Source organism: Mauremys mutica, chromosome 3 (assembly GCF_020497125.1).
Source record: "Mauremys mutica isolate MM-2020 ecotype Southern chromosome 3, ASM2049712v1, whole genome shotgun sequence".
In the NCBI taxonomy this organism is placed as follows: Eukaryota; Metazoa; Chordata; order Testudines; family Geoemydidae; genus Mauremys; species Mauremys mutica.
This window is the reverse complement of record NC_059074.1, coordinates 6,938,630-6,964,465: the sequence shown is the minus strand read 5'-3', so window position 1 is coordinate 6,964,465 and position 25,836 is coordinate 6,938,630. Positions and strand designations below refer to the sequence as shown.

The 25,836-nt window shown below is 53.9% G+C and overlaps 1 protein-coding gene across 1 annotated transcript in view; it reads left to right on the top strand.

Moving 5' to 3' along the window:
• The window catches only part of LOC123367078 (bifunctional epoxide hydrolase 2-like), an 87,568-nt gene that overhangs the window by 47,815 nt on the left and 13,917 nt on the right, over positions 1-25,836 (top strand). The window contains exons 11-14 of the mRNA XM_045011085.1: positions 6,489-6,574; positions 8,138-8,249; positions 22,759-22,833; positions 25,176-25,221. Coding sequence (XP_044867020.1) covers positions 6,489-6,574; positions 8,138-8,249; positions 22,759-22,833; positions 25,176-25,221 — 319 coding nt within the window. The remainder of the gene's footprint in view (positions 1-6,488; positions 6,575-8,137; positions 8,250-22,758; positions 22,834-25,175; positions 25,222-25,836) is intronic.

The following is a 25,836-nucleotide window of genomic DNA, read 5'->3' as shown; positions in this document are numbered from 1 at the left end:
GTGTACCCAGCCGGGTTACTGGGCTCGCTCGCAGTTTGTGGTAGGATTGTAGGTCGTCACTGGGCTGCACATGCAACCCTACCATAACAAACCAACAGCATGTGGGAGCTAGGCGCTGTGTGCTGGTGGCTTGGGGTTGCAGGATTACTGTTGCAGTTCACCAGTAATCTGCACTCTCCCCAGTGCACCTGGTTACTCCTGGGGGAATTCGGTCCCAAAAAAAAGAAAAAATTTGCAAAATTCTTCATATTTTATTGTGAAAATAACTCATTATAATCACGCCAGTTTCAATTATATTGGTAATTTATTTCAAAACACCTGTGGGGAAGTATGTGTATAATAATACAGACAAAAAAACATTCAGGAACTGTTTTTTGACAAATACATTCCTTACTCGGCATATTAATAGAGAGCTTTGAGTAATACTTTTCTGCATTGTAGTTTAAATGAATTATTTCCCACACCCCTCAGAAGCAGTGCAAAGGCTGGGGGGAGTCAGGGGTAATAGAGGATCTGAGGGCGAGGAACGTAATTGCTGGGAAGGGGCCTATCATAGAATATTAGGGTTGGAAGGGACCTCAGGAGGTATCTAGTCCAGCCCCCTGCTCAAAGCAGGACCAACCCCAACTAAATCATCCCAGCCAGGGCTTTAGCAAGCCTGACCTTAAAAACCTCTAAGGAAGGAGATTCCACCACCTCCCTAGGGAACCCATTCCACTGCTTCACCACCCTCCTAGTGAAATAGTGTTTCCTAATATTCAGCCTAGACCTCCCCCTTGAGACCATTGCTCCTTGTTCTGTCATCTGCCACCACTGAGAACAGCCGAGCTCCATCCTCTTCGGAACCCCCCTTCAGGTAGTTGAAGGCTGCTATCAAATCCCCCTCTCACTCTTCTCTTCTGCAGATTCAATAACCCCAGTTCCCTCAGCCTCTCCTTGTAAGTCATGTGCCCCAGACCCCTAATCATTTTCATTGCCCTTCGCTGGACTCTCTCCAATTTGTCCACATCTTTTCTGTAGTGAGGGGCCCCAAACTGGATGCAGTACTCCAGATGTGGCATCACTAGTGCTGAATAGAGGGGGAATAATCACTTCCCTCAATCTGCTGGCAATGCTCCTACTAATACAGCCCAACATGCCATTAGTCTTCTTGGCAATGAGGGCACACTGCTGACTCATATCCAGCTTCTCATCCACTGTAACCCCTAGGTCCTTTTTTGCAGAACTGCCACTTAGCCAGTCAGTCCCTAGTCTGTAGCTGTGCATGGGATTCTTCCGTCCTAAGGGCAGGACTCCATTGGGAGATAATGTGGGAATGGGGAGAGCTCTAGCTGGAGCCAGAAACTGACTCTACATCTCGAGTTCCAGGCAAGTGCCTTTGCACTTGACCATCCTCTTCTCCTCCATTACACCCTCCCACCCTGTCTTCCCACGGATCCAACCGTATATGAGTGGGGAACCTACTCTGGCGAAAACAGGCAGCAGAAGTATGCCACGGGCTTGCTCTTAGTCATCTGCTCACGAAGGTGCGGCGAGAGCAGAACCCATATTTGTGGGCTTTTCAAAGTGCAGGTCCTGGCGCATCAGTATCTGCTCCTGATTTCCCAGACTCCCTGCGAGGAGGTGCCAGTCTGTTGGGCTGTTCCTCCGTGACCGCTACCTGGACTTCAGAGCTGGCCAATCCCTTTGGCTGTATGGGGAGCAATCAGATTTTTGTGACGAGGTGGAATAAATCTCTTTGCAGCTCTGTGTGCGTTGTAGGCTGGTCGGATTTAAGTCCGATGAGCCCAGTGTTCTCACCAGCCATAAATCTTACACGGGGCAGAGCTGTGGGAAGATGTCCCCATAAACGTGGCTGGTCCTAGGAGCAAGGCTGGCTCTCAGGTTGCATTGCTCTTGGGAGAAGCACTATACCAGATTGTCTAATATCCCATTCAGGAACCCAAGCACGTATGTGGATGGATTCTGCAGTTCTAGCCCCTGTGTTACACACCTGGCAGGTGGTGGTGGTGCGGAGTTTGCTGAATGAATCTAGAAGGACCGTGATGCTTTCGGTAAACGTGACTCAGAAAAGCTCTATTCGAATTGGAAAAGGTGCAAAGAAGGGCAACGATCACTCCTGATCTGTGGGATTTCCAGGTCCAGGCGCCCCAGCCCCAGCTCTACCCCATCCTAGCCCTGGCCCTTAGTCCACATACCCCTCTTGGCTCCAGTCTTGGGCCACCCCCATGGGTAGCAGGGAGCACAGGCCAAGGGAGGCTGAGCCTCCCCAAACAGCCGGGCATGGCTCTGCCCAGAGACCCCTCCTGCTTCTCGCTCTTCCCCTGGGGTCTGGACTGAGGCTGGGACGAGGGAAGGCCTGTGGCCCGGGACTCAGGGCGGCTGGGACTGGGGCTCGGGCTGCACCGCCCGGCCCTCTGGGGATGGGGGGGCTTTGGCGGCCCGGGGCTGGCAGCCATGTGGGCGTTTGGGGGCTCCAGCGGGCAAGGGGAGGTGCAGCGTCTCCACAGCAGTAGCTGGCCAGCGTAACCCCTCTGTCAAGTACCCCTCGTGGCACTGGGGCCATGTGCTGGCAAACGGGATGTACCATTTCTCCGCCAGAGGTGGATCCAGTGCCGTGCCGGGAGGGGAGATGACATAGCACTAGGGATAGTCCCCTCTATTCCAATCCTTGCTGCCCAGGCTGTGCGCATAGCGGGTTCCCCGAGCCTCCTTCCCTTCCCTGCCGGGCTCCAGCGTGGCCCTGCCGGCGTGGCTGTATCTCTACTGTACGTACCTAACACGGTGCAGCTGGCATGCCTGGGAGGGGCCAGAATCCGCAGCAGGGACTGGAAATCTGCTCCCCCTGCCCCTCCCCGCTGTCTCCTGCCCTGTGAGATGGGGACTGGGCGTCAATCTGCAATGTCACTTCTGGGTCTGAAATGGCTGCTCTGTTCGATCCCCCTGCAGCGCACGGGCCGCGGCCGCGAGCCAGCGGGTCCATATGGAGCAGCTCAGCTCAATAGCTCTGGGTAGGGAACGTTAAGGATCACTTGCCTGGAAGGCCCCGCGGTTTCTCAATTGATTTGCCTTTTTTCTTTCTGCAGCCCCAGCCCGATACATTTTTCATTAAACGCTCCCGGCCCAGCGGCCGCTGTAGGTTGTAAAAGCTTTTGACAAGCCCTTGATCTTTCTTTATTGCTGCAGCAGCAGTTGGCACCTGAGCAGTTGCACAGCTCGGGGGAAAAAGTGCTTAGCAAAGGAGCCTGGTTTTAATTCAAAACCTGCTCCGGGCGGGCCTGCTGGAACGCAGGGTGCTGAGGAGGCTCTGGCAGGGCCCAGCTGTAGCTGGGTCGCTCTGTGGCCCTCCCTGGCTGGAGGGGTTAACCCAGCACTAGAGCAGATTAAAGGGGGCCACGCTGAGGGTCTTGAGTAGAGACAGACCAGCAGCTTCCCTGCACTCCTGCCTTAACCTTAGAGGTGGGAGGGGAAGTCTGTGTCCGCGACCCACCCAGAGCTGAGCCTGCTAGCAACGTGCCACTTCTGGGGGTGATTTTTGGCGAGTCTGTTCTCCGGGGAACTAGGCTGAGTCCTACCAGTTCATTTCACACCAGCCCCGGGACCCCAGCAGACATAAAGACGAAGGGTTAAGGCACAGACTTAGGAGACCTGGGATCAGATCCTGGCTCTGCATGTGACCTTGGGCAAGTCACTTTGGTGCCTAAATACCTTTGGGGATCTGGGCTCAACTCCCATTGATTTCAATAGGAGTGAAGCACCTAAATGCTGCTGGGCCTTAGTCCCTCCGTGCCTCAGTTTCCCCTCTGTACTAATGGCTCTTCCCTGCCCCAACCCCAACTCAATCATCCCAGCCAGGGCTTTGTCAAGCTGGGTCTCTAAGGATGGAGATTCCACCACCTCCCTAGGGAACCCATTCCAGTGCTTCACCACACTCCTAGTGAAATAGTGTTTCCTAATATCCAGCCTAGACCTTCCCCATTGCAACTTGAGACCACTGCTTCTTATTCTGTCATCTGCTTTAGTCCCTCTGTGCCTCAGTTTCCCCTCTGTACTAATGGCTCTGCCATTAGTGTGTGTGTGTGAGGATAAACACATAGAAGATCGTGAGGTGCTCAGGTACAATGGAAGTCGGGGCCAAGCAAGTACCTCAGACTAGCAGAGATGAGGTGGGCAGAACAGTGGCTTGGGTTCATTTCGGTATCCAGTCCCCTTTGAAATAGGAGGCAGTGTTGTCCAATGGCTAATGCACAGGGGTCTCTTCCCACCTCTGCCACTGATTGACTATGTGACCTTGGATGAGTCACTTCCCCCCTCTCCCTGCCTCAGTTTCCCATCTGGGGATAATGGTGCCTGCATTTGTAAGTGCTGTGAGAGCACCAGTGAAACGCAGAGTAGTCGTATTTGTGAAATCCAGACGTGCCACCCTGTCCCCGCAAGGGGGCTCAGCTCCCCAGGGGGGTTCTGTGCCGTCTGAAGAAGCTCGGTACTGCAGCACGGCTGGACGTGCAAGGGAGGAGAGAGATTCTGGCCGGGCCCAGCGTCTATCAGGACACAAATAAATAACAACTGAACAGGGAGCGCCGTGGATCAAGCTGTATCTTGTTGAAACAGACGCTGCTTCAAAGCTGGCAGTGCTCCTGCCAAGGTAACGCAGGGCCTGGCCAATGGAAACGGGAACAAATTGCTTTCCTCTTCTCTGTCTTGCTGCTGTCTTGCAGTTGGTTTAGTGGCATCTCCTGGGATCCGGGTCCCCTTTCCCGCTGACCTTCTGCCAGGGCATTGCCTGGCAAGGCCAAGCCACCCATGACAAGTGACAGCAGCTGAGCCCTCACTGGGAAGCCATTGTGTTAAGAGGTGGTGGCTAACAGCAGTGCTTAGCTCTCGCGTAGCACTGTCCACCTGCAGCTCTTCAAAGAGAGGCAAAGATCGCTGTCCCCATTATACAGCAGGGGAAACTGAGGCACAGGGCAGGATGATTTAGTTGGGGTTGGCCCTGCTTTGGGCAGGCGGTTGGACTAGATACCTCCTGAGGTCCCGTCCAACCCTGATATTCTATAAAGCGAGTTTCCCAGACCAGTAGCAGAGCTGGGACTAGAACCCATAATATCCCGACTTATTCCAGTGCCCTGTCCTCAGTCTGTTCGGGATCTGCTCAGGCTAAGCTGTAATAAGCCCCTCTCTGACCCCGGTAAGAGTGCCCCTGTGCCCTTGGGAACTGCTTTAACTAAACTGCTTTAAATTCACACCTCTGGTTAGACTGTGAAACGCTGTGTATAGACCAGGCCTGACTGAGCTAAGCTTACGAGCAGTTTCAATGAGTCCGAGTGTGGTTACGCTAAGGGTTTGCCCTGCTTAAATTGATCATTTCTGCTGCTCCTAACTTTCTTGCCCTGCCTTGGAGTTGTACCCACTCGCCTACACGTAACTGACCCTGCTGCTTACAGCTCCGCTTTGACCGCGGCCGCCGGCTGGAAATGTAAGGGAGCGAATCCCTGTAGGCCACGTGCCGAGAGACCCAAGGGACACGCCGAGCAGGAGGCGGAGGCGGCTGGAGTTCAAGCAGCCCCTGCGCTACTGGAAGAAACCCCCCCCCCAGCCCCTTTGCAAGTGACATCACTGGAGGCTCCTCAGTGTCAGGAGGGCTACGGGAGTGAGAGCATCCCAGGGTCCAGCTGACACCAGCTTCCATGTCCCCTTTGAATCCAGCCTTTGGCCTTAAACTTCCCAGCCAGCGGGCGGCAGGAGAGCTTCCGAGTCACCTGTAACAGACCCAGCAGAACTGCAGCCAGCAGCTAATTGAATTGCACTTGAGAGCCCGCTTGTGGGTTGGCGGGAGGAAGCTTTGGTTCCTGTGTCGGCCCCCGGCGGGGCATTGTGAATGGCAATTTGTCCTGGGCGATCAGACTGGTACGCTGGCTCGCGTGCCCAGGGGGTCGCGAGGTCACTAGTGGACTGGTTTTCACTCGGGGTGGGCTACCCAGCCTGCTGGATTAGGAGCCCAGTGCAAGCAAAGAACTCCCTACTAGCAACGCTTGCCGCGGGGCCAGGGGACGGAGCAGAGCTCCCTAGCTTTGCGGCTCAACTGGAGCCAGGCTCTCAGGAGTTGTGCAGCTAGTCCGTCCCCGCCCCAGCGGCTGGGGTGTGGAAATGCACCTCCCCTGGCTGTCTCTTTCCCCATCCTCCCAGGGCTGGGGAACAACGACCATGGGCCTGTTCTGCGGGCCCTGGACTGGTGCAGAGCCCTCTGGATGTGTGGGGGAAGCAGAGGTGGGGAGAAAGACGGTGCCACATTGGCAAACTCAGCCGCACTCCTCTCTCGGTCCGGCTGCTGGAGAGTTTCCAAATGTCTCCTTGTCCCAAAGCCCCTTCGTGCCCCCTGGTAAGTGCTGGGTCACCCTCCTGTGTTCCTAGCCAGAGTAACGTGAGTCCTTCTGCCCTGGAAACCCCCTTTGCTCCCATTGACACACTTATTTCCCGTACTCCCCTAGGGCATTTCCCAGGCCGTGTTCATCGGCCATGACTGGGGCGGCGCTGTGGTGTGGAACATGTCCCTCTTTTACCCAGAGCGAGTGAGGTGAGTCCCCGTCGGATGGCTCCCCGATCATTTCATCTCCAAAGGGGGCAGGGGGTACCATGGAATGAGCTTTTTGACTTAGTCATGGGGTTTGTTTTTTTTCCAATCTGTCCTGCAATGAGATGATTTTGGGAAGAGAACGCTGAGAAAATGCTCCCAATTCCCGCTAATGTGACCAGAAGGTTTTTTGTTCACCATATAAATTATCACCACGATCACCAGCTCAGAACTTTGTTAGAAGCGAGGTTCTGCTCTGAAAAGTGACAGTACAAAGAGGCCTCCGCCGACGCACCGGGTCTACTCCCTGGTGTGAGTGTCAGAGGCAGAATTGCTCATTTGAGGGGCAAAAGGTTATTTTTTACTGCTCTCTACTCTTGTTAGCCCTGGAGAGCCAACACAGCTGAGAGCAAGCGAGCTGGATTCTGTTCCTCTGGGGGCATCAGCAATGGCACCATTAACACGGTTCCAGTCAGTTACACCTGTGCAAACCAGTAACACCTGAGCAATGCCACCGAAGTCATAACCTGAAAGCACCGGGTGTCACCAAGCACCTAATTTTCCCTACAGGCCCTTTAGAACTGGTGGTCCCCTGTGAGAAGGAAAGATCCCAGCATGACTCTGAGCCCAGCCTGAGGAAAACCTCTATCTCAAACTGAGCATGCTTGATGGAGTCACTGAGGCGTAACAAACGTGACCTCTCACAAGACCATTTGTAGGGACACTTTTCAGAGTAGAGCCTCCCTAGGTGCAGCTAGTGCTGGGAACAGCTGCCAGGATGCCAGCCCAGGAGCCAGTTTCTCTGTTTAGACACTGAACAAGTGCAGCCTGAGTAGCAGCCCAGTAAGCTTTCTCTGCGCATCGTCCTGCCAGGCTGCCCCAACCTCTCTAGTCTTAGATTCTGGTCTCTCAATGTGGCCGTAACACATGTTGCCACGGTAAGAGTCCTGGAGCCTGAGCCACTTCCCGGTGAATTACTCAGCTAGTTCTTGAAGCTGCATCTGGGACCAGCCTGCAGAACTGACGGTGGCTAGAGCCTTAGTATATGGACCGAGTGGATCTGGGATTCAGTGACCCCTTTCGTTGGGCCCTTCCCCACTGACAAGTGATGCTTCACCACGGGAGAAGGCTCTGGGCACTCGGGGCTAGATTCTTAGATGGTGTAAATTGATGATCTGTTTCGGCCAATACGATTATGGTGAATTATGCCTGCTGCAGACCTGGTCCATAACATGTTGTTACTCCCAGGGTCTGGGGTGTAATAGGAGGCACCGTCTCTGCTATCCGTCTCCCCCGCCCCAGTTCACCATTTACTGCTCTCACTGCCCTCCCATCACAGAAACAATGGCTCGGCTCCCCCCACACTCCTTCACGGTGGAGTTCTAGTTAAGGCGCTCCACGTGCTTGAGGCTCAGAGGGAGCACCTGAAATGCCCCTGTGTGCGCACGCAGCCCAATGCCAGTGTGCGAATTCGGAGTCTGCCATTTAAATCACAGTGTATCACTCTTGGTTGTAAACTGGGTCTTTTGGTTTCTCCCTCTCTGATTCCTGCTGCTGGTGTCTTAGGGCAGTGGCTGGACTGAATGCACCCTACAGACCTGTGAACCCTGAAGTGGATGTCATGGAGATGATCAAAGCCCGTTCTGTGCTTGACTATCAGCTTTATTTCCAGGAGCCCGTGAGTACGAGCCAAAGAGGTTCTATTCCCAGTGCGCTGGGTACCTGCGCTCCATGGGTTCTGCCTGCCTGCCAGTCCTGTGATGTAAGGCATCAACAGAGAGCTCCACCTGAAGAAATACAAAAGATGGCTCCGGCTGGGGGCCAGATTCGGAGCTGCTGTAAATCCATATAACTGGATTGACTTCAGCCTAGCTTTGATGGTTTCCACCAGTCGAAGATCTAGCCCCATAGAGCCATAAATGGAGTTGAGCGGAAGGGGAGAGCTCGTAAGGTAGTAAAACAGCTGGAGCGGAGAAAGTTTGCCTGACGGAGATGGTTCCATTGGTAATGCTCTGTCTCCGCCCTTGGTCGTATGCCCCACTGATGATGCAGTGTGTACCAGTGGGTGCGCTCTGTCCATCAGATGAGATGTTAAACTGAGACTGATTCTGCCTGTATTTGGTATCTGTCCAGGCAGGGGGCTAAAGATCCCCTAGCACTGTTCCAAAAGAGTTAAGGGACAGTCGCAGACTCCTGGGCACTGCTCCCCCCCATCTTACCACCCTTGGAGATCTCAACCTCTGTGGAAACCAGTTCCAACGTCCAAGTGTCTAGAAAGGGTCATGGAATCGAGGAAGCCGCTGCAGGGTTTGCGCAAGGATCTGCAAGATTCATGAGTTCCCCTGCCCGGCTTTTTAAATAACCCTGCGCAACAAATTCCTGCTCTTGCCTTTGGCGCCTCAGAGGCTTTGTAATCCGAGCGTTACAGGCTCTGGGCATGGGCAGTGCCAGGTTAAGGACAGAAGACGCATGCCACGCTAATGGGCGTGTGCACTGCTCACGAGCAAAGGCCATTGGCTGGGGCCAAAGCATGGAAAATTTCACGAGCTGCCCCAAGCCAATGGGTCAGCAGAGGAAAGAAGAAGTGGGACCGCTAGACACTGAGGATGGAATGGAGGTTAAGGATAATCTAGGCATGGCCCAATATCTAAATAAATACTTTGCCTCAGTCTTTAATGAGGCTAATGAGGAGCTTAGGGATAATGGTAGGATGACAAAGAGAATGAGGATATGGAGGTAAATATTACCACATCCGAGGTAGAAGCCAAACTCGAACAGCTTAATGGGACAAAATCGGAGGGCCCAGATAATCTTCATCCAAGAATATTAAAGGAACTGGCACATGAAATTGCCAGCCCATGAATCATAAACTCAGGGGTTGTACCGTACGACTGGAGAATTGCTAACATAGTTCCTATTTTTAAGAAAGGGAAAAAAAGTAATCCGAGTAACTATAGGCCTGTTATTTTGACATCTGTAGTATGTAAGGTCTTGGAAAAATTTTTGAAGGAGAAGGTAGTTAATGACATTGAGGTCAATGGTAATTGGGACAAAATACAACATGGTTTTCCAAAAGGTAGATCGTGCCAAACCAACCTGATCTCCTTCTTTGAGAAGGTAACAGATTTTCTAGACAAAAGAAACGCAGTGGATCTAATTTACCTCGATTTCAGTAAGGCATTTGACACGGTTCCGCATGGGGCATTATTAGTTAAATTGGAAAAGATGGGGATCAATATGAAAATTGAAAGGTGGATAAAGGAACTAGTTAAAGGGGAGACTACAACGGGTCGTACTGAAAGGTGAACTGTCAGGCTCGAAGGAGGTTACTAGTGGAGTTCCTCAGGGATGAGTTTTGGGGCCAATCTTATTTAACCTTTTTATTACTGACCTTGGCACAAAAAGCGGGAATGTGCTAATAAAGTTTGCGGATGACACAAAGCTGGGAGGTATTGCTAACACAGAGAAGGACCGGGATATCAGACAGGCAGATCTGGATGACCTTGTAAACTGGAGTAATAGTAATAGGCTGAAATTTAATAGTGAAAAGTGCAAGGTCATGCATTTAGGGATTAATAACAAGAAGTTTAGTTATAAATTGGGGACACATCAGTTGGAAGTAACAGAGGAGGAGAAGGACCTCGGAGGATTGGTTGATCACAGGACGACTATAAGCCGCCAATGTGATATGGCCGTTAAAACTGCATTAGCTTTTTTAGGATGCATCAGGCGAGGTATTTCCAGCAAAGATAAGGAGGTGTTAGTACCGTTATACAAGGCACTGGTGAGACCTCATCTGGAATACTGTGTGCAGTTCTGGTCTCCCATGTTTAAGAGGGATGAATTCAAACTGGAACAGGTTCAGAGACGGGCTACTGGGATGATCCGAGGAATGGAAAACCTGTCTTATGAAAGGAGACTCAAAGAGCTTGGCTTGTTTAGCCTAACCAAAAGAAGGCTGAGGGGGGATATGATGGCTCTTTATAAATCTATCAGAGGGATTAATATCAGGGAGGGAGAGGAATTATTTAAGCTTAGTACCAATGTGGACACAAGAACAAATGGATATAAACTGGACACTAGGAAGTTTAGACTTGAAATTAGACGAAGGTTTCTAACCATTAGAGGAGTGAAGTTCTGGAACAGCCTTCCAAGGGGAGTAGTGGGGGCAAAAGACATATCTGGCTTTAAGACCAAGCTTGATAAGTTCATGGAGGGGATGGTATGATGGGATAGCCTAATTTTGGCAATTAATCAAAGATCAGTTGCCAAATTATCAGCAGGTAAGTATGCCCAGTGGTCTGGGATGGGATGTTAGATGGGATGGGATCTGAGTTACTACAGAGAATTCTTTCCTGGGTGCTGGCTGGTGAGTCTTGCCCACATGCTCAGGGTTTAACTCATCAACATATTTGGGGTCAGGAAGGAATTTTCCTCTAGGGCAGATTGGCAGAGGCCCTGGAGGTTTTTTGCCTTCCTCTGCAGCATGGGGCACGGGTCACTTGCTGGAAGATTCTCTGCAGCTTGAGGTCTTCAAACCACAATTTGAGGACTTCAATAACTCAGACATAGGTTAGGGGTTTGTTATAGAGGTGGATGGGTGGGACTGTATGGCCTGCGTTGTGCAGGAGGTCAGACTAGATGATCATAATGGTCCCTTCTGACCTTAAAGTCTGAGTCTATGGCCACATGCCACCTACAGCTACCTTGACACTCTCCAGCCATGACCAGCTGGTAAGTCCTAGGGGACACTGAGTCCAGTCCCCTGCTACCACAGGCGACCCCAAGTCTCCTGTAGCAGCAGAGTGCAGGAGGCCTCCTCAAAACAGCTCTGCCTCCTGTACATGCGCACCGCGGCGCCTGGCTGTTCTGGCCGATAGCTGCACCCTGCGGCTTGAACTCTGCATGACAACCAGCGCACAGGCCTCAAGTCCCCTGCAGGGAATTGCATCCCAGCACGTACCTACCTGGACTTCTGAAGCAGCGGGGGGCGTCCCAGTGCCTTCGCTGCCCGGCTGGCTGGGTGAGTGGGGCTCATCCTCGAATCAGATGTAACCGACCTCTCCCTTGCTGTGTGCCCCCTGCTAGGGACGCAGCCCCGGCTGCTGGGTCAACGTGCCGCCAGCAACTGCTGAGCCAGGCTGGGGCAGTGGGATCGTTCTTCCCCGAGCTCTTGTGCAGTGCTGAGGTGACACGTCCGCACCTCAGCGACTCGCAGAGAGGCTGCCGAGGCCACATTAAAGGCCCTGGCTCGGCAGCGGCTGTGGAACCTGTGTCTGCTTCCTTATTATGTTCCCTGGGTGCCCCTTGTGTCCAGAAAAGATCCCCTCAGTTTTTCCATAGTCCCCACCGACCCTTGTTGAGGAGAAGAATGGACAGGACCGCGGCCCGTTCCTGGCGAGGGATGTTGCGCTCTCTCCCCACTGGGGCACATCCTGCTTCCCTGTGCGTCTCCGACCCAACGGCTTATGGCTCAAGAGCGGAGACTCGAGCTCACGTTTTTTGTGCGGTGCCCTCCAGGGCAATGGGTTAGTTCCAGGGCAGCCCGGTATCCCTCTGGGAGACAAGCCCACAGCCGCGTGGCTGCGGAACCCGTCACAGCTGGCAGATGTCTGCCTGGACCGAAACCCCTTCCAAATGGGCTCTTCCCAGAGAGGGCTAGAGCGGATCGAGATGAAGATCGGATGCTAGAGCCTGCTGGGAACGTCCGTGGCGTTAAAGCCAGGCATGCGGAGTAATTACAGCGGGTGTGGAGTGATTGCAGCGGATTGGTGCTGGCAGGTGGCTCTCGTTAGCTAGCCCCGGGTACGAGAGGGATTGGTGTGTCTCTTGGGGGCTGTGGGAATGAAGGGCTGAGGGCAGAAGAGGTCCTGCAAGGACAGTCAAGGAGCAGATACGTTTGGGGGAGATCTCAGGTTGCGTTCCAAGCCCCGGGGAGGGGAAAAGGGCAGATTACAAGCGGTTTGGTTTTACTCTGGGCATGTCTACACTAGAAGCGCTACATTGGCGCAGCTGCACCGACGCAGCGCGTCTGGCGAAGACGCCGTATGCCAAGGGGAGAGCGTCCCCCGCCGACAGAGCGCCAGTGTGGAGAGCGCTTCGGTCTCTGTAACTTGCATCACTTTTTCCCCACCCCTTAGCTAGGTAAGTTAGATCGACTTAAGCGATAGTGTAGACCCGCCCTCTGTCTGGAGCAGCGTGAGAACTCCACCTGCTCAGTCCCTGTTCTCTGTGCAAAATTAAATGGAGAAGGCAGCCTCTCTCCACAGAGAGCAGGTGGCTAACAAACCATTAGCAGGCTCATCTTGTAGCTGGGGGCCGGGCCTCTGAGCTGCGCTGAGGATGGCAAATGTATTTCCGCCTGTCGGAGGCAGAGGGCTGAGCCAGTGTCTCTTAGAGCATGTTAGAAATCCGATTAGCTGACTCGAACTGGTGGTGCATGGTGAGTTTTCCAGCGTGAATTCTGCCCTGTCCTCGCATATTCCCTTCACACTTTGTCTTTTAAATGATAATTAGGCAGATGGCACCTGGATGTGTTTTCAGCCCAAGAGGCAGAGCTGGGCTTTGTTTGTCATGCTTGGCAGGCAGGTGAGGAGATAAAGAAAGAACAGATGGGACTTTCTGGTGCTTTCAAGATAGGCAGATGCTCCTGCCCTGTGAGCAAAGAGGCCTTGGCAGAGGGAATGAAAGGGGATGTTCTGAGCTCTGCTGCGTAGGGCCTTGAAGATGAGAATAAGGAATTGAAGGGATGGGATTTTAAGAGGGGCTAGATACAGGCATAGTATTGATTCTCACAGCAGAGCACGGTGGGTGGGTGGGGAGATTATAGTCCAACCTTATTTTCCTGGAGGGGTGAGGAGCTATTGGAAAACTTTGGGGGAAGAAGGGGAGGCTCTGAATCCGAAGCAGAGTGATGGCTGGGCCTGGAAGTTCCTGTCCGGGGATGTGACTGACCTGTCATTAGTTTGGAGCTGCTTTGCTGACCAGGGGTTTTAAACTGGGTCTTTCTAGTGTGATATTGACACAGCAGCAGCAGCCAGGCTGCATAGCTTCCCCAGTTTGAACCCCCCCGGCTCTCTGGAATCCTATTAAACTCTCTGGGGTTGAGTCATCTTTAAAGCTCACCCCTCTGGCAGGGAACAGCCCCCAGAGCCAGGTAGCACAGTGGAATCTTTCTCAACATGAAGGGTTTGCAAACGTGCGTTGTTCTAGCCCAACAAATCCCAGGGTTGAGCGGAAATCACAGCTTTGCCTTAACCGCCAGTTTATTAAACTCCATCAACACGCTGTCTTCATCTGGAAGTTAAGTCTCCATATCCAGCTGAAACCCATTTATGTTCTCGGCTCCTTTCTCCACCCTTCCACGTGCGTGACGCCCAGTTGGACAGGGTGCAGCGGATCTAGACACAGCAGTGCTTCTGTCGTCTGCTTTTTTTAAATGGTGGGGGGGAGCAGTCCGCTCAGCATCCCGCGGTGCAGAGCTGCAGCGGTCGGATATGAAACCTGGACTGTTGTCCGCTTACAGAGCGATGGACGAATACCTAGGCTTAACGAGGGCGGGTGCTGTATAAGCTTCAGAGGAAGCTCTGCTGAGGCTCTTCAATTCCGGCCTGCAGCCCCCCCTGTTCTTGCAGTGATGGCAGAACCACGCCCTTGCGCTCCTCACAGCTCTGCCAACACAGCTCAGTCCTGCACCCCGTATGAGCCTGGGCTCCCCCACACCGTTTTCTGCTCATGCACCTCACTGCTGACCTGCAGCACTCCTGCTATTCCAGGCCAGGGTTCCCTGTACCTGTCTCCGCTCAGGCCCCTTGATCTTGCCCCATGACTCCCCCTGCTAGGCCAGCCCTGCCCCTCGTCTCCCCGCACCCCGAAGCTTACCAGTGCCCCTGGGTGCGGTGTGGCCTGTGGGAATGAGCACAGGCCTGGGAGTTGGGAAATCTGGAGAATTACTGATGCCTCAGTAATGTCTGAGTTTAGGCTGGAATTTTTGAAAGAGCCTAGTGAGGAGTTAGGTGCGTAACTCCTTTGAAAATCCCAGCCTGGCTGCAGGTCTGAAGCTGTGACTCACTGTATGGAGGAGATGAGGGATGTGTGACCTCTAGGCCTGCAGGCTTCCCCTGGCTGAGGACTGAGGGGAGGACTCTACTTTTTCCACCCCGGTGTGCAAGAGGTCAGTGGGTGGAGGGAGGTGCGGGCCAGCAGAAGCAGGGGGCAGGCAGGGGTGGCAGGATCATGAGACCGGCACTGAGATCTGTTTAGGCACCGCAGTAAGAAGCAGACTTGTATCGCTACAGCATCCTACGATGCACGTCATGAAATGTGTGGGAAGCTGAGACACTCGCTGGGTCCACTTCCTAAGGTCTCAGGCCAAAGAGTCTTTTTTGCTTTTGAGGCACCCGGGACCTCGTGCCTGGGTTATTCAGGGAATATGAATGAAAACCCAGCCAGAACCCCTGGGCTCCGTGCTGAGAGCGCATGAGACAGGCATCTTCCTTGGGTCTGATGGGAGCACACAAGCTGCTTCCAAAGCCTCGCACACCAGGGCTGCCGTCCCTGCTGGTGCTGGCTTCAGCTCGGATTGGCTTGTGCAGCTTTCACAAGAATGATGAGAGGTAAGAGCCGGTGATTGCAGGTGCAAGTACTAGCGCCTACAGTTCGCCCAGCTGTGCCCGCCGGGCCCACGGTTAGAAGTGGCTCTAGTTAGCTGGGCAGCTGCGAATTAGCTCCTCAACTGGAGTATTGTGTCCAGTTCTGGGCGCCACATTTCAGGAAGGATGTGGACAAATTGGAGAGAATCCAGAGAAGAGCAACAAAAATGATTAAAGGTCTAGAAAACATGATCCGTGAGGGAAGATTGAAAAAATTTGGGGTTGTTTAGTCTGGAGAAGAGAAGACCAAGAGGGGACGTGATAACAGTTTTCAAGTACATAAAAGGTTGTTACAAGGAGGAGGGAGAAAAATTGTTCTCCTTAGCCCCTGACAATAGGACAAGAAGCAATGGGCTTAAATTGCAACAAAGGAGGTTTAGGTTGCCCATCAGGATAAACTTCCTGTCAGGGTGGTTAAGCACTGGAATAAATTGCCTAGGGAGGTTATGGAATCTCCACCCATAATTTTTTAAGAGCAGGTTAGACAAACACCTGTCAGGGATGGTCTAGATCATACTTAGTCCTGCCTTGAGTGCAGGCGACTGGACTAGATGACCTCTCAAGGTCCCTTCCAGTTCTGATTCTAGATACCATTGCTATTAATATCAGTGGTGTTGTTTATGTATGATACGGTATATCTCCACACACACACACACTCTCTCTCTCTCTCTCTCTGATATTTTACTGTTAGGATCTGGTCACCCTAGGAGGGGGTGAGCAGGGACACCATGAAGGGCATGTCCTGAGAGTGAGTTGACGATCACCAGCTAATGGGAATTGCATTTACACTTCAGTCTCTGCGTGAGGTTTCTGGGTGGGTGGATCAGAGCATCAATTTCTTCTGAAGGCAGTTTCCAATCTGGATGGGCAGAGAACGTACTTTGAAGTCTGTTCCTGCCAGACGGTGACCGGAATTAATAGCGATGCAAGGAGGCTGGTGAACCAGCGCTTTCCCTTTGAGATGAGTGGGAGTGAATGTGTTTTATTAGTGCTCATGAAAAAGACAGATTGATGATGCTGGCCCAACCTTTCACACAGCTTGGTTAGTGCACCCCAATCCTGTTCCCCAGCCCCCATCTCCATTCCAGGCCTGAGCCTGGCACTGCATTCAGTCAGGCTAAATACTGCAGTGTGTTTTGATGGGCATAGCTGGGGCCTGGGATCAGCTCCACCAACATTTATTCACTTGCGGCGCTGGGAGTTGAGCCCCAACTGCAGCTGGAGACGTTGAGGGGGAAGCGGTCGGTATTAGATCTGTTCTGAGGATGAAAGGAAGTTTGGGGTATCGAGGGCTGTTCAGCATGTCTCGCCCACTGCAAAACTTCACTACAAACGTGAGGACGGGGAGAGCTGTCTTCGCTGCAGTTAGTCCAGGCTCTTACCCGGGGGTGGCCCCTAACCACCTTCCCCTCCCCACACACATCCCTCTCCTGCCAGTGTCATGGTTCTTTCTGCTCGGGGTAGCTGGTCCCATTGGGGGTGTGGGATGGAACCTATGTCCCACCTTCACTTGGGCTGGTAGCCCAGGATGCAGGCTAAACTGCTCGGTGCTGATAGTCCTCCAGAGCCTTCCCACAATTCCCCCTGTGTGCCCAGCAGGCCAGGCAAGCTCTCCCACAGGTCAGTGGGGAAGAATCATAGAGTGGCTCAGTTTGCTGCAGCACAGAAACACATGGGCTGCGCCCCCAGAAGTCCTAGCGACACCCGTGGGGAGCACAGCCCCAGCGGGTGGCAGGAACGTGAGCAGGGCTTTGCGCGGTGGCTGCACACCCTGGGCTTGGCTGACTGCTGAGCGGGGGAGTGGGAGCAACCGGCATTTAACAAGAAAGCAAAACCTCAAAAGGGGTCTGATACAGCCTCAGGAAATGCAGCGTCAGCTTCAAATTAATATGCGCATACGTTACTTGTTCCCCTCTGATAGGCTCATTTAGACTCGCCACGCTTGCAGTGAAGGACACATCGCAAAGTCATTGCGGAGTGAGGGTCTCTCTAGCATTGTTCTTACTCGTAGCAAGGCTAGAAGGGGCCGTTGTGATCGTCTGCTCTCCCCTCCTGGCTGGCACAGGCCGGAGAACCCAGCGGTCTAGGAGCTGAACATCTGGATATTCAAGGAAGTGCAGCATAGCCTGGCAGGGTGTGCTGCCGTTTCTGCCCGGTGGCTGTGACTCATTGAATACTCATAGAATCATAGAATCTCAGGGTTGGAAGGGACCTCAGGAGGTATCTAGTCCAACCCCCTGCTCAAAGCAGGACCAACCCCAACTAAAACATCCCAGCCAGGGATATCCCAGTTCAACTAGTATCGGTCTCTGGGAGGTGAAAGGCACCTATGGGGCTGGGTAGCAGTACAAGACCCTAGAACAGCCCAGGGCTTCAGGGCCATTAAGATAATCCCTCCAGATCCAAGGTAAATAGGATTTCTGAATGCAGGTGCCATAAACACAGGGCTTGCTGTCCCTCCCCCGTCTCTGGTCTCTCCAAAAGCACCCTCCCCGGTGCCAGGCCCTGGGTCTTTACCGCTCCTGCGATGGAATCCTGCAGGCACAGCATCCCTGTGGTTCACTGTACTTAGCCAGCGGGTTCAGCCCCTGCACTTCTTCCCTGAGGGCATCTGTGACCAACAGCGACCAGACCTGGGATTAAACCAAAGTATCGTTTAATCTTAACAGTAGGAGCAAAGCTAATGGAAGTGTAAAAGGATTGTAAAGCACTGATGGTCTGTCCTACCTGAAGGCTTATCATACTGAGGTGTGACTGGGAAGGCAGACCTCCAGTGGGTGTCCGTTCCCTCAAATGATAGAGCCCCCTCCCTTGAGGGGGTAAGAGTTTTAGCCAACCAGAAATCCATTGTCTTCTCCTCCAAGGCTCTTTTGCCCAAAGCTAGCTGTGTGCATTGTCCCCTGCAGGGGGTGCAGCTGCACCAGCATCTGTAAATACACCACACATCCCTGTGCCTGGTATACCTATCTCATAGAGCTGGAAGGGACTGTGAACTGTTACTGAGTTGAGTCCAGTCCCCTGCGTTCACAGCAGGACCATGTACTGTCCCTGATAGATTTTTGCCCCAGATCCCTAAATGGGCCCCTCAGGGATTGAGCTCACAACCCTGGGTTTAGCAGACCAACGCTCAAACCACTGAGCTATCCCCCCCAATAACATCTCAAATCTGAAGCAAATATAAATAGGGCTGTGACAGAATGGATTTATTTCCTCTTGTCATGCCAGGCTGCGTCGGCCAGACAGTTTTAATTCTCATTGCTTCAAAACAGCTGGAGAGCCAGGGCCTGTCATTTATTATTTATTCTCTCCTTTCGATGAATAATGATTCCACTGGGCAAAGCAAAATGAAAGGACTGTGTATTCCCTGGAAAGCCTGTATCAGCACTCAGCTCTGCATGCTGCCCCTCTGCCACCACCACTGCAGCTTCCCAAGGAAGTGGAGCCACTGCCATGCGGATGTCAGCCTGGGAGCAATTTATGTGGACTCTGGCAGTTAGGGCACACTACCCAGACCAAGGAGTGATTGCATGGCGGGAGGCCACTAGGCCACATTGGGCCACCCACAGAGAGGTGGGCATGTGAACTTGGGAGTGGTGAGGTTCTGACAACCCATCCCACCCCTGCCACAAAGGCAGGGCCAGCTCCAGGCACCAGCCGAGCAAGCTGGTGCTTGGGGCAGCAGATTCCAAGGGGCGGCTTCCGCCCAAACCTTTTTTTTGTTTTTTTTGCACTTTGCCGCTTCCGTCGCCCCTGCAGATTTTTTTCTTTTTGGTTTGCTGCTCCTGCCGCCCTGTAGGGGGCGGTGGCGCGGAGGAGGGGAGCTGCCGGGAGTGGTGCCAGGTCTGCAGCAAGCCCGGCACGGCAGCCCGCGTCCTTCCCTGCCTGCCCACGGGGGCGGCGCGGAGCCCTCCCAGCAGGCGGCGCGGTGGGAGGGACCACACAGCGAGCGCCCCGCTTAAGGAAGCCCTGGCCGCCCCCTTCTCTCTCTCCTCTCCCACCCCCCGCTAGCTGGGGTGTGCACTCCGCAGCCCGGGGTCTGCAGGGCTGGGAGTCCCCCTGCACCCGCGCTCCCGCCGCCCCGCAGGCATATTTTTTTCTTGTTGTTTTTTTGTTTTTTCTTCCCTTTGCTGCTCCAGCCGGCCGGGCAGTTTGCTTCATGCCCCCGCCTCATTGCTCCGACTGACTGGCAGGTTTCCTGGAATTCCTGCCCCCCTCCCTTTGCTGCTCCAGCCGGCCAGCAGGTCGCCCCCCCCCTTTTGCTGTTCCGGCTGCCGCGCAGGTTTTTTGTTTGTTTGTTTTTTGCTTGCGGCGGTAAAAGAGCTAGAGCCGGCCCTGCACAAAGGGGCGGGGCGGGGCGGTGCCAGGCCCGCCACAGAGGTTCATAGGAGATGTGGCTGTTAGCAGATGTATCTGGGCTCACGGTGGACAGGGCATGTCTGGGTTACTTGGAAAGAGGGATCCATCGGCGACGGCTGATACTGGCTCTGAGGAGAGCACCCGTTCCAGGGGGTGGATGGCTTTCGTGCAGATGGGAACCAATAGTTGAGCGTTTCTGTGCGTGTAATCCCCTCAGATTAGACGTAAACCCAAGGCACTTGTGGTTATCAAAGAACTCATGGTGCTTTTCCCAACAGCAAAGCAGTTAACCCGTTTGCCCTGGGCAAACTCCACGCTGGGTAATTGCGTTCTGCCTCCCGGAATTGCCGGATTCTTCGTGTCCCATCGCGATTCAGTGCATTGGCACTGCCTCATTCCATCCCAGCGCTGGCTACGTTTCAGTGCGGGCCAAAATGATTCTGATCTAAGCGGCTTATATAACAGTAAAGTTCCTCTCCTGGGAATTCAGTGTGGTAGACGGCCTGTAGAGGACGCTCCAGGCCTCCCCCGAATCTCTCACTAGAGAGAAGTACATAGTGGTGAGTAATACTTGTTTGGAGACACATGATGTAAAATTGTGAAGTGCTTTGAGATCTACTAATGAAAATCCCTTTATAAGAGCTGGATATTGCTATTTATTGTTTGTCGCGAGCACTTAGATAGTGCCTTTCTCTTAGAATCGCAGAATGAACATCAATCCACGCCACCCCCATCCCCACAGTGAGGTAGATGGTACTGTATTTTTTTTACCCTGTGGTCCATCCTGTGGGAGGTGGATAATGAAACCTTGAGTCCCATTGAAATAACGTGACCCCGTCCAATCTGTTACATTGAGTCAGAAGAACATGACATCCAGAAATGCCAGGCTACAGGGTACCACAGCATCAAGAACTGAACCTGGCCTGTGTCTCCTGTAGCCTAACCCGCCCCTGACATGGTTAGCACCGCTCAGTACACAGCAGAAAGAATCCGGCACTTTGGTTCTGCAAACTGCCCGAGCCTCTTGACAGGGGCGACGGATTCTTCCTAAAAGTGGGGGGGGGGACCATGAGGCCCTGGCCCTGCCTCTTCCCCTCCCTGTGGTCCTGCCCCTTGGCCAAGCTGGAGCCGGGCCCCTCCATCTGCCCAGAGTGGGGGTACCCGAGACCCGAGAGCAGCCCCCAACTCCTGGGTCTGCCACTCCCCACAGCTGCTCGGGCTCCCCGGGCCGCTATTACCTGGGCTAGGCTCCAGCTTCCTGCCTGGTTGCGGGGCAGGGCCTCGGGAAAGAGGAGGGCAGAGGGCCGGGCCCATGGTGAAAAGTGGACGGGCCACACCTATACACTTTCAAAAGTGGGAGGGCCGTGGTCCCTTGGCCCCCCTGTTCCAGCGCCTCTGCCTCTTGGGTCTGTAAAATATGATGAGCAATCTGCGGTGTGGCCTGCGCGTGCAGCTTTCGCTCATTTTCCCTCTGAGAGGCTTTAAAATTAGGTCTTTTTTGGGTATGAGAAGCAACATTCTGGTCTTTTCCCGGGAGTTGCTGACAATTGCAGTCTCCTCCTCCCCCATCACAGATTGTCCCTGCAGGGCAGGACAGAACTCCTCGGTGCGTTTAACCCCCTCTTCCATTGTTCTCAGTACATGCGAAGCCACTGCACGTGTGAATCTCCAAACTGGACTTGGTAGACAAGACACACCTGCCAGCCTGATGCATTATCAGCCCTGGTGGAGCTGTAGGAACCTGAAAAAAAAATCGCCCTGCCCCAAAGCTGATTGATCTTTCCCCTTCTCTCTTCTTCTAAGAGCATTTGTCTTTTCCCCAAATGAATTCTTCTTTTAATAGGTGCTTCATTTTAATTGACAGCTTGAGTGAGTGAAAGCAGAACTGAAATGCAAACAGGGCCATTCAGTTAGTTCTGGCCGACAGCTCGGACTCATCAGCAAATAACCAGCCCAGAAAGCCAGTGACCAGGACTATTGACTGGCTTCTGCATGGTCTTAGGATAAACTGTCTTTAAATGTCACAGAGCCTCATACCTCTAGGGTGCCAGTTCACATCCCACCTGTGTTGGTGGCAGGAAGGGGATTGCTAATGTGTTATTGGAGCCAGGGGCGGCTCTACGAATTCCACCGCCCCAAGCAGGGCGGCACGCTGCGCCGCTCGCGCTGCTAGGCGTTGGCCTCCCGCAGACGTGCCGCTGGTCCTGCGCCTACGGTGGAGCTTCCGCAGTCATGCCTGCGGGAGGTCCACACGAGCCGCAGGACCAGCGCACCCGCCGCAGTCATGCCTGCGGGAGGTCTGGTCGTCCCGCGGCTCCGTTGGACCTCCCGCAGGCATGACTGCGGAAGGTCCGCCGGACCCGCCTGCCGCCCTCCAGTTAAAATCCTGCCCCAAGCACGCGCTTGGCGCGCTGGGGTCTGGAGCCGGCCCTGATTGGAGCTGTTCTTTAGGTCACCAGCTGGGTTGCAGCTCACCTGCATGGTCACCAGAAGTTTTCACATCTGACGTCTGCTCGGTAGCCCCTACGTTAAATGAGTTGGTGGAGGGGGAGTGTCTCAGTCTAGTCCCCAGCAGCTGGGTGTGTATGTTACAAAACTGCTGTCATGTCTGGCACCGTTGCTGGCATTCTCACTGATCTCCTCCAGTGGGCCAAGCAGAGGACTCAGAGCCAGGACTCCTGGGTGCTGTTTCCTACTCGACCTCTGGTTTGCCGTGGGACTTAACTTCTCTCCCCATTCGTTCTCAGTAGAAGTTCCTCTGAAGTGGGTGTGTCACTTATTTTGCTGGGAGGGTGAGACCGTTTGTAGGGAGCAGTGGAGGTCCCTGGACCAGTGACACTGTGGACTGTTGTGCTGCACTGTGCCATGTACCCATTTCACATAGGTCACTGAACAGCCATCTGGGCTGGGTTCCATCTGGGGGACTAAAGATAAAAGGGTCCATAGCCCCTGAGCTCTCCGGCCCCCTGACCATGGGAGATCCGGGTTCTCCTAACATAGCGTTGTGTTGCCTTTTGAAATGTCACCATCTTAACTGCGTTGATAATGAACAAAAACCCCATTCCTGGGAAACCGGTGCCGTGTTACCCTGCAGGCCGCTTCCTGCCAAGCCGCCCACCAGGACTCTGGGTCCTCTTTGGAGAGAGCTATTGAAAGTGGCTGCTGCTGTTTCTCTTTCAGGGTGTTGCTGAGCTTGAGCTGGAGAAGGACCTGAGCAGGACGTTTAGGATCATGATCCGCTCCATCAGAAAGGAGGTAGGGGCGGGGCATACGGCTGGGTAGGGCGGGGCTTTGTGTGTAGGGGCTTTCCCATAGCTGGGGTCTGAAGGACGAGAAGCGGAGGCTGATGATCCAGCCCCAGCCTGGGTTAACTCTCTGCTCCCATCTCTCTCACCTGGGGAGACCTGACTGGAAATTCCAGGGGGGAGGGGTGTGGCATCAAGACTCAGCTGGAAGTTTTGCCAACTGTTGCAACCCCCGACCCCGATATCTGCCGCTCCACCCAATGGTGATGGGCCCACTGGATGTTTGGAGAAGAATGTTGGCATTTAGATCATCGGTAGGTTTCAGAGTTAACGTGCTCTGTTGAGACGAATGGGGTGTTAGTTCACACCTTTTTTGGTGACAATAATTTTGGCTATCTGCAGACTCAGCCAGGGCACTGCTGTCTGCCTTACATCCATTTCATGTTCGGAAAACCGTGTTCTTACTAGTAAGGGCTTGGGATGTCCTTTAAGGAAACTCACTCCAATTCGGCCCTATGCTGTTGTGGCTGGGGTGGACTTGGTGGAGGGCGCAGAGCCTTGAGCATACGGCACAACCTGAGCACTCTCCAGGGGTTACATCGAGTCTCTTCATCTCCTTCTCGGAGCACAATACAAATAGCGTCATTAACCTAGAATGGAGGCAGTAACTATTTATCAGCAGCTTCAGGGCAAAAACCCTTGAGAGCTTTATAATTTAAACAAACTCAAAGTCTGGAAGGCAGAAGATTCATAGTTAAGGCTTTTTTTAATCCCGGCCCAGCTGCTAACTCACTGTGTAGCCTGGGGCGAGTTACCTGACTGCAGTTTGCCCTTTGCCATCATTAATGCAGGGATGATGCTATTTCCCTAATCTACAGTGTAAATCCAGGGGGGCCGAAGGGGGAGCCATGTGCTTGAAGCAGGGACGTCTGGCCCGTCGCTGCAGTTCTTTGGCTTGGCTTCCAGGCCTTTGCAGAGCCGATGGAGTAACAGTCCCGTCCCGGGAGAGTCCAGGGAGTGAGATCAGCCTGGGAGTTGAACCCACTCTCTTGCACGCCCCGGGGGCATCGGGGTTCAGGCGTCGAGTGTTTGCTGTCCCCGCGGAGAGCGAGTGCTCCAGCAGCAGCGTGGGGCGCTCGGGGCCCCTTGCGCGTGCCTGGGATCCTCCTTCGCCCCAGACGCAGCGTCTCGTGCTGCTTGGGGCTGGCTGGGTTAGAGCTCTCGGCAGTGTCTGCTCCGAGCCAGCCGGGCGAGCGAAGGCCTGGGCAGGACTGGGCATGGTCTGCATAGGACTGGGCCAGGGCCTACAATCCAAGCAGCCTCATTACATATTGCACCAGCCCCCGTGTGCTCGGTGCAAATCCTGCGCTGCTTTGGTCTGTCGGCTCCTGGCTTTGGAAGGCCCCCACAAGCCCCTTCCCCGGGCGCTGCGGGGGCTGCGCTCGGTAGCAGAGCACAGAGGAGACCCAGTGCTGCTGCCGACCTCAAAAGCGCCTTCATATGCAGCTTTGGGGAACCATTCCACAGCCTGGCCTGCCCCTTCCCTGCAGCCGCCCCGCAACGCCGAGTCGGCGCGGTGGAGCCCTTCCCCGAACGGCTGGGCGGTTAACCAATAACAGTACGTTTCCAGGCTCGTTAGCTTCCTGTCCAGGGGCCCTGGTGGGAGATGGAGCCACCGGCTTTAACGAGGAGCAAGGCCGCGTAACCTGGCCTCTGCGTGGAATGTGTCATGGAATCGAATCAGGCATTCGCTGGGGAAAGAGTGGTTGGGATTTTCCTGCCCTAGTAAAGTCAAGACAAGCCGGACAGGGCCCCATCTTTAATGTCAGCCTGCCAGGGGGCGGAGCAGTCCTGCGTCCTCCCTGTGGCCCCGCCCACTCCCAGCACGCCTCCCGTGCGCACCTCCGAGTCACAGTCTGGCCCGTAGAACTGTAGGAGCCAGAGATGTGGGGTCAGAGTCCTGAGGGAGGATTGTTCCTACACCACGTTCCCTAGGGCCAGGGTGGAACACACCAGCGCAGGGGCGCCCACCCCGCCCCGGAGAGTCTGTTCCCCAGGCAGATCCGGCTCGCTGTCCCCGGAGCTTTTCCCAACTTTTGTGAATTTCACCCCATTGCTCTCTTGGGTCACTTCAACTATTTATGGTCCTGTTCTCGTGGCCCCCCCACCCCCGTCCCTCGCACCTTGATTACTGCTCAGCCAAGCTAGATGTATGTCACTTTGTTAATCCAACCCCCTATGTCAGTCCTCGGTGCCGTGTGATTGCTCCCATGGCTTTTCTCCAAGTTCCCCTCTGGCCAGCAGCCCTGGGAGTTAATCACGTCCCGTTAATTGGAGCTGTTTCCCTCGCAGGACAAGCTGCCTATTCCACTCAACATCGCCAACGTCCGGGAGCGAGGTAAGGGTACAAAATGGCCCAGGTGGGAAGGGATTTGTCACCCTGTTCCCCAGTTATCTCCCAGCCTTCTCGTTAGTGGTGCAGGCGGATCTCTCTCATCAACGATGTTTCAAATACTTGGTGGGGGGGGTACTGCCGAGCTACTCCCAGGCTCCCTCCCCTCCACTCCAAACGTGAACAGACCCAACTTCACAAGTAACCCTACAATAACAAAGGATTGGCTTGCTAGCAAGGGTTGGGCTGCGCACGCAGGTATGTTATTGTAGGGTTGTTCATTGGACGTAAGGAAGTCCAGGGCCACAACAGAAGGGGATGGAGGAGAGAGAAAGGGTGTACGGAGGGGTGGATAGAAAGAAGTGTTGAATTGTCCCGTAACAGTGCAACCCTACAATAACACCCCAGGGTCTGCAGCCCAAGGCTTGGGAGAGACCCTGCAATAACAACCTAGCCTGTGTGCTTGCAGGGAGGAGAGAGGCTGGTATTAAGAAAGAAATCGCTTTTCTTTGCAAGCTCCTCTGGGTAGATCATGCACTAGGCGAGGGTGGGTGTAGTGAAATATGAGCCATTCTGAGAAACACCCTTGATGCTGTCCCTTTAATTAAAAGCTGGGCAGGA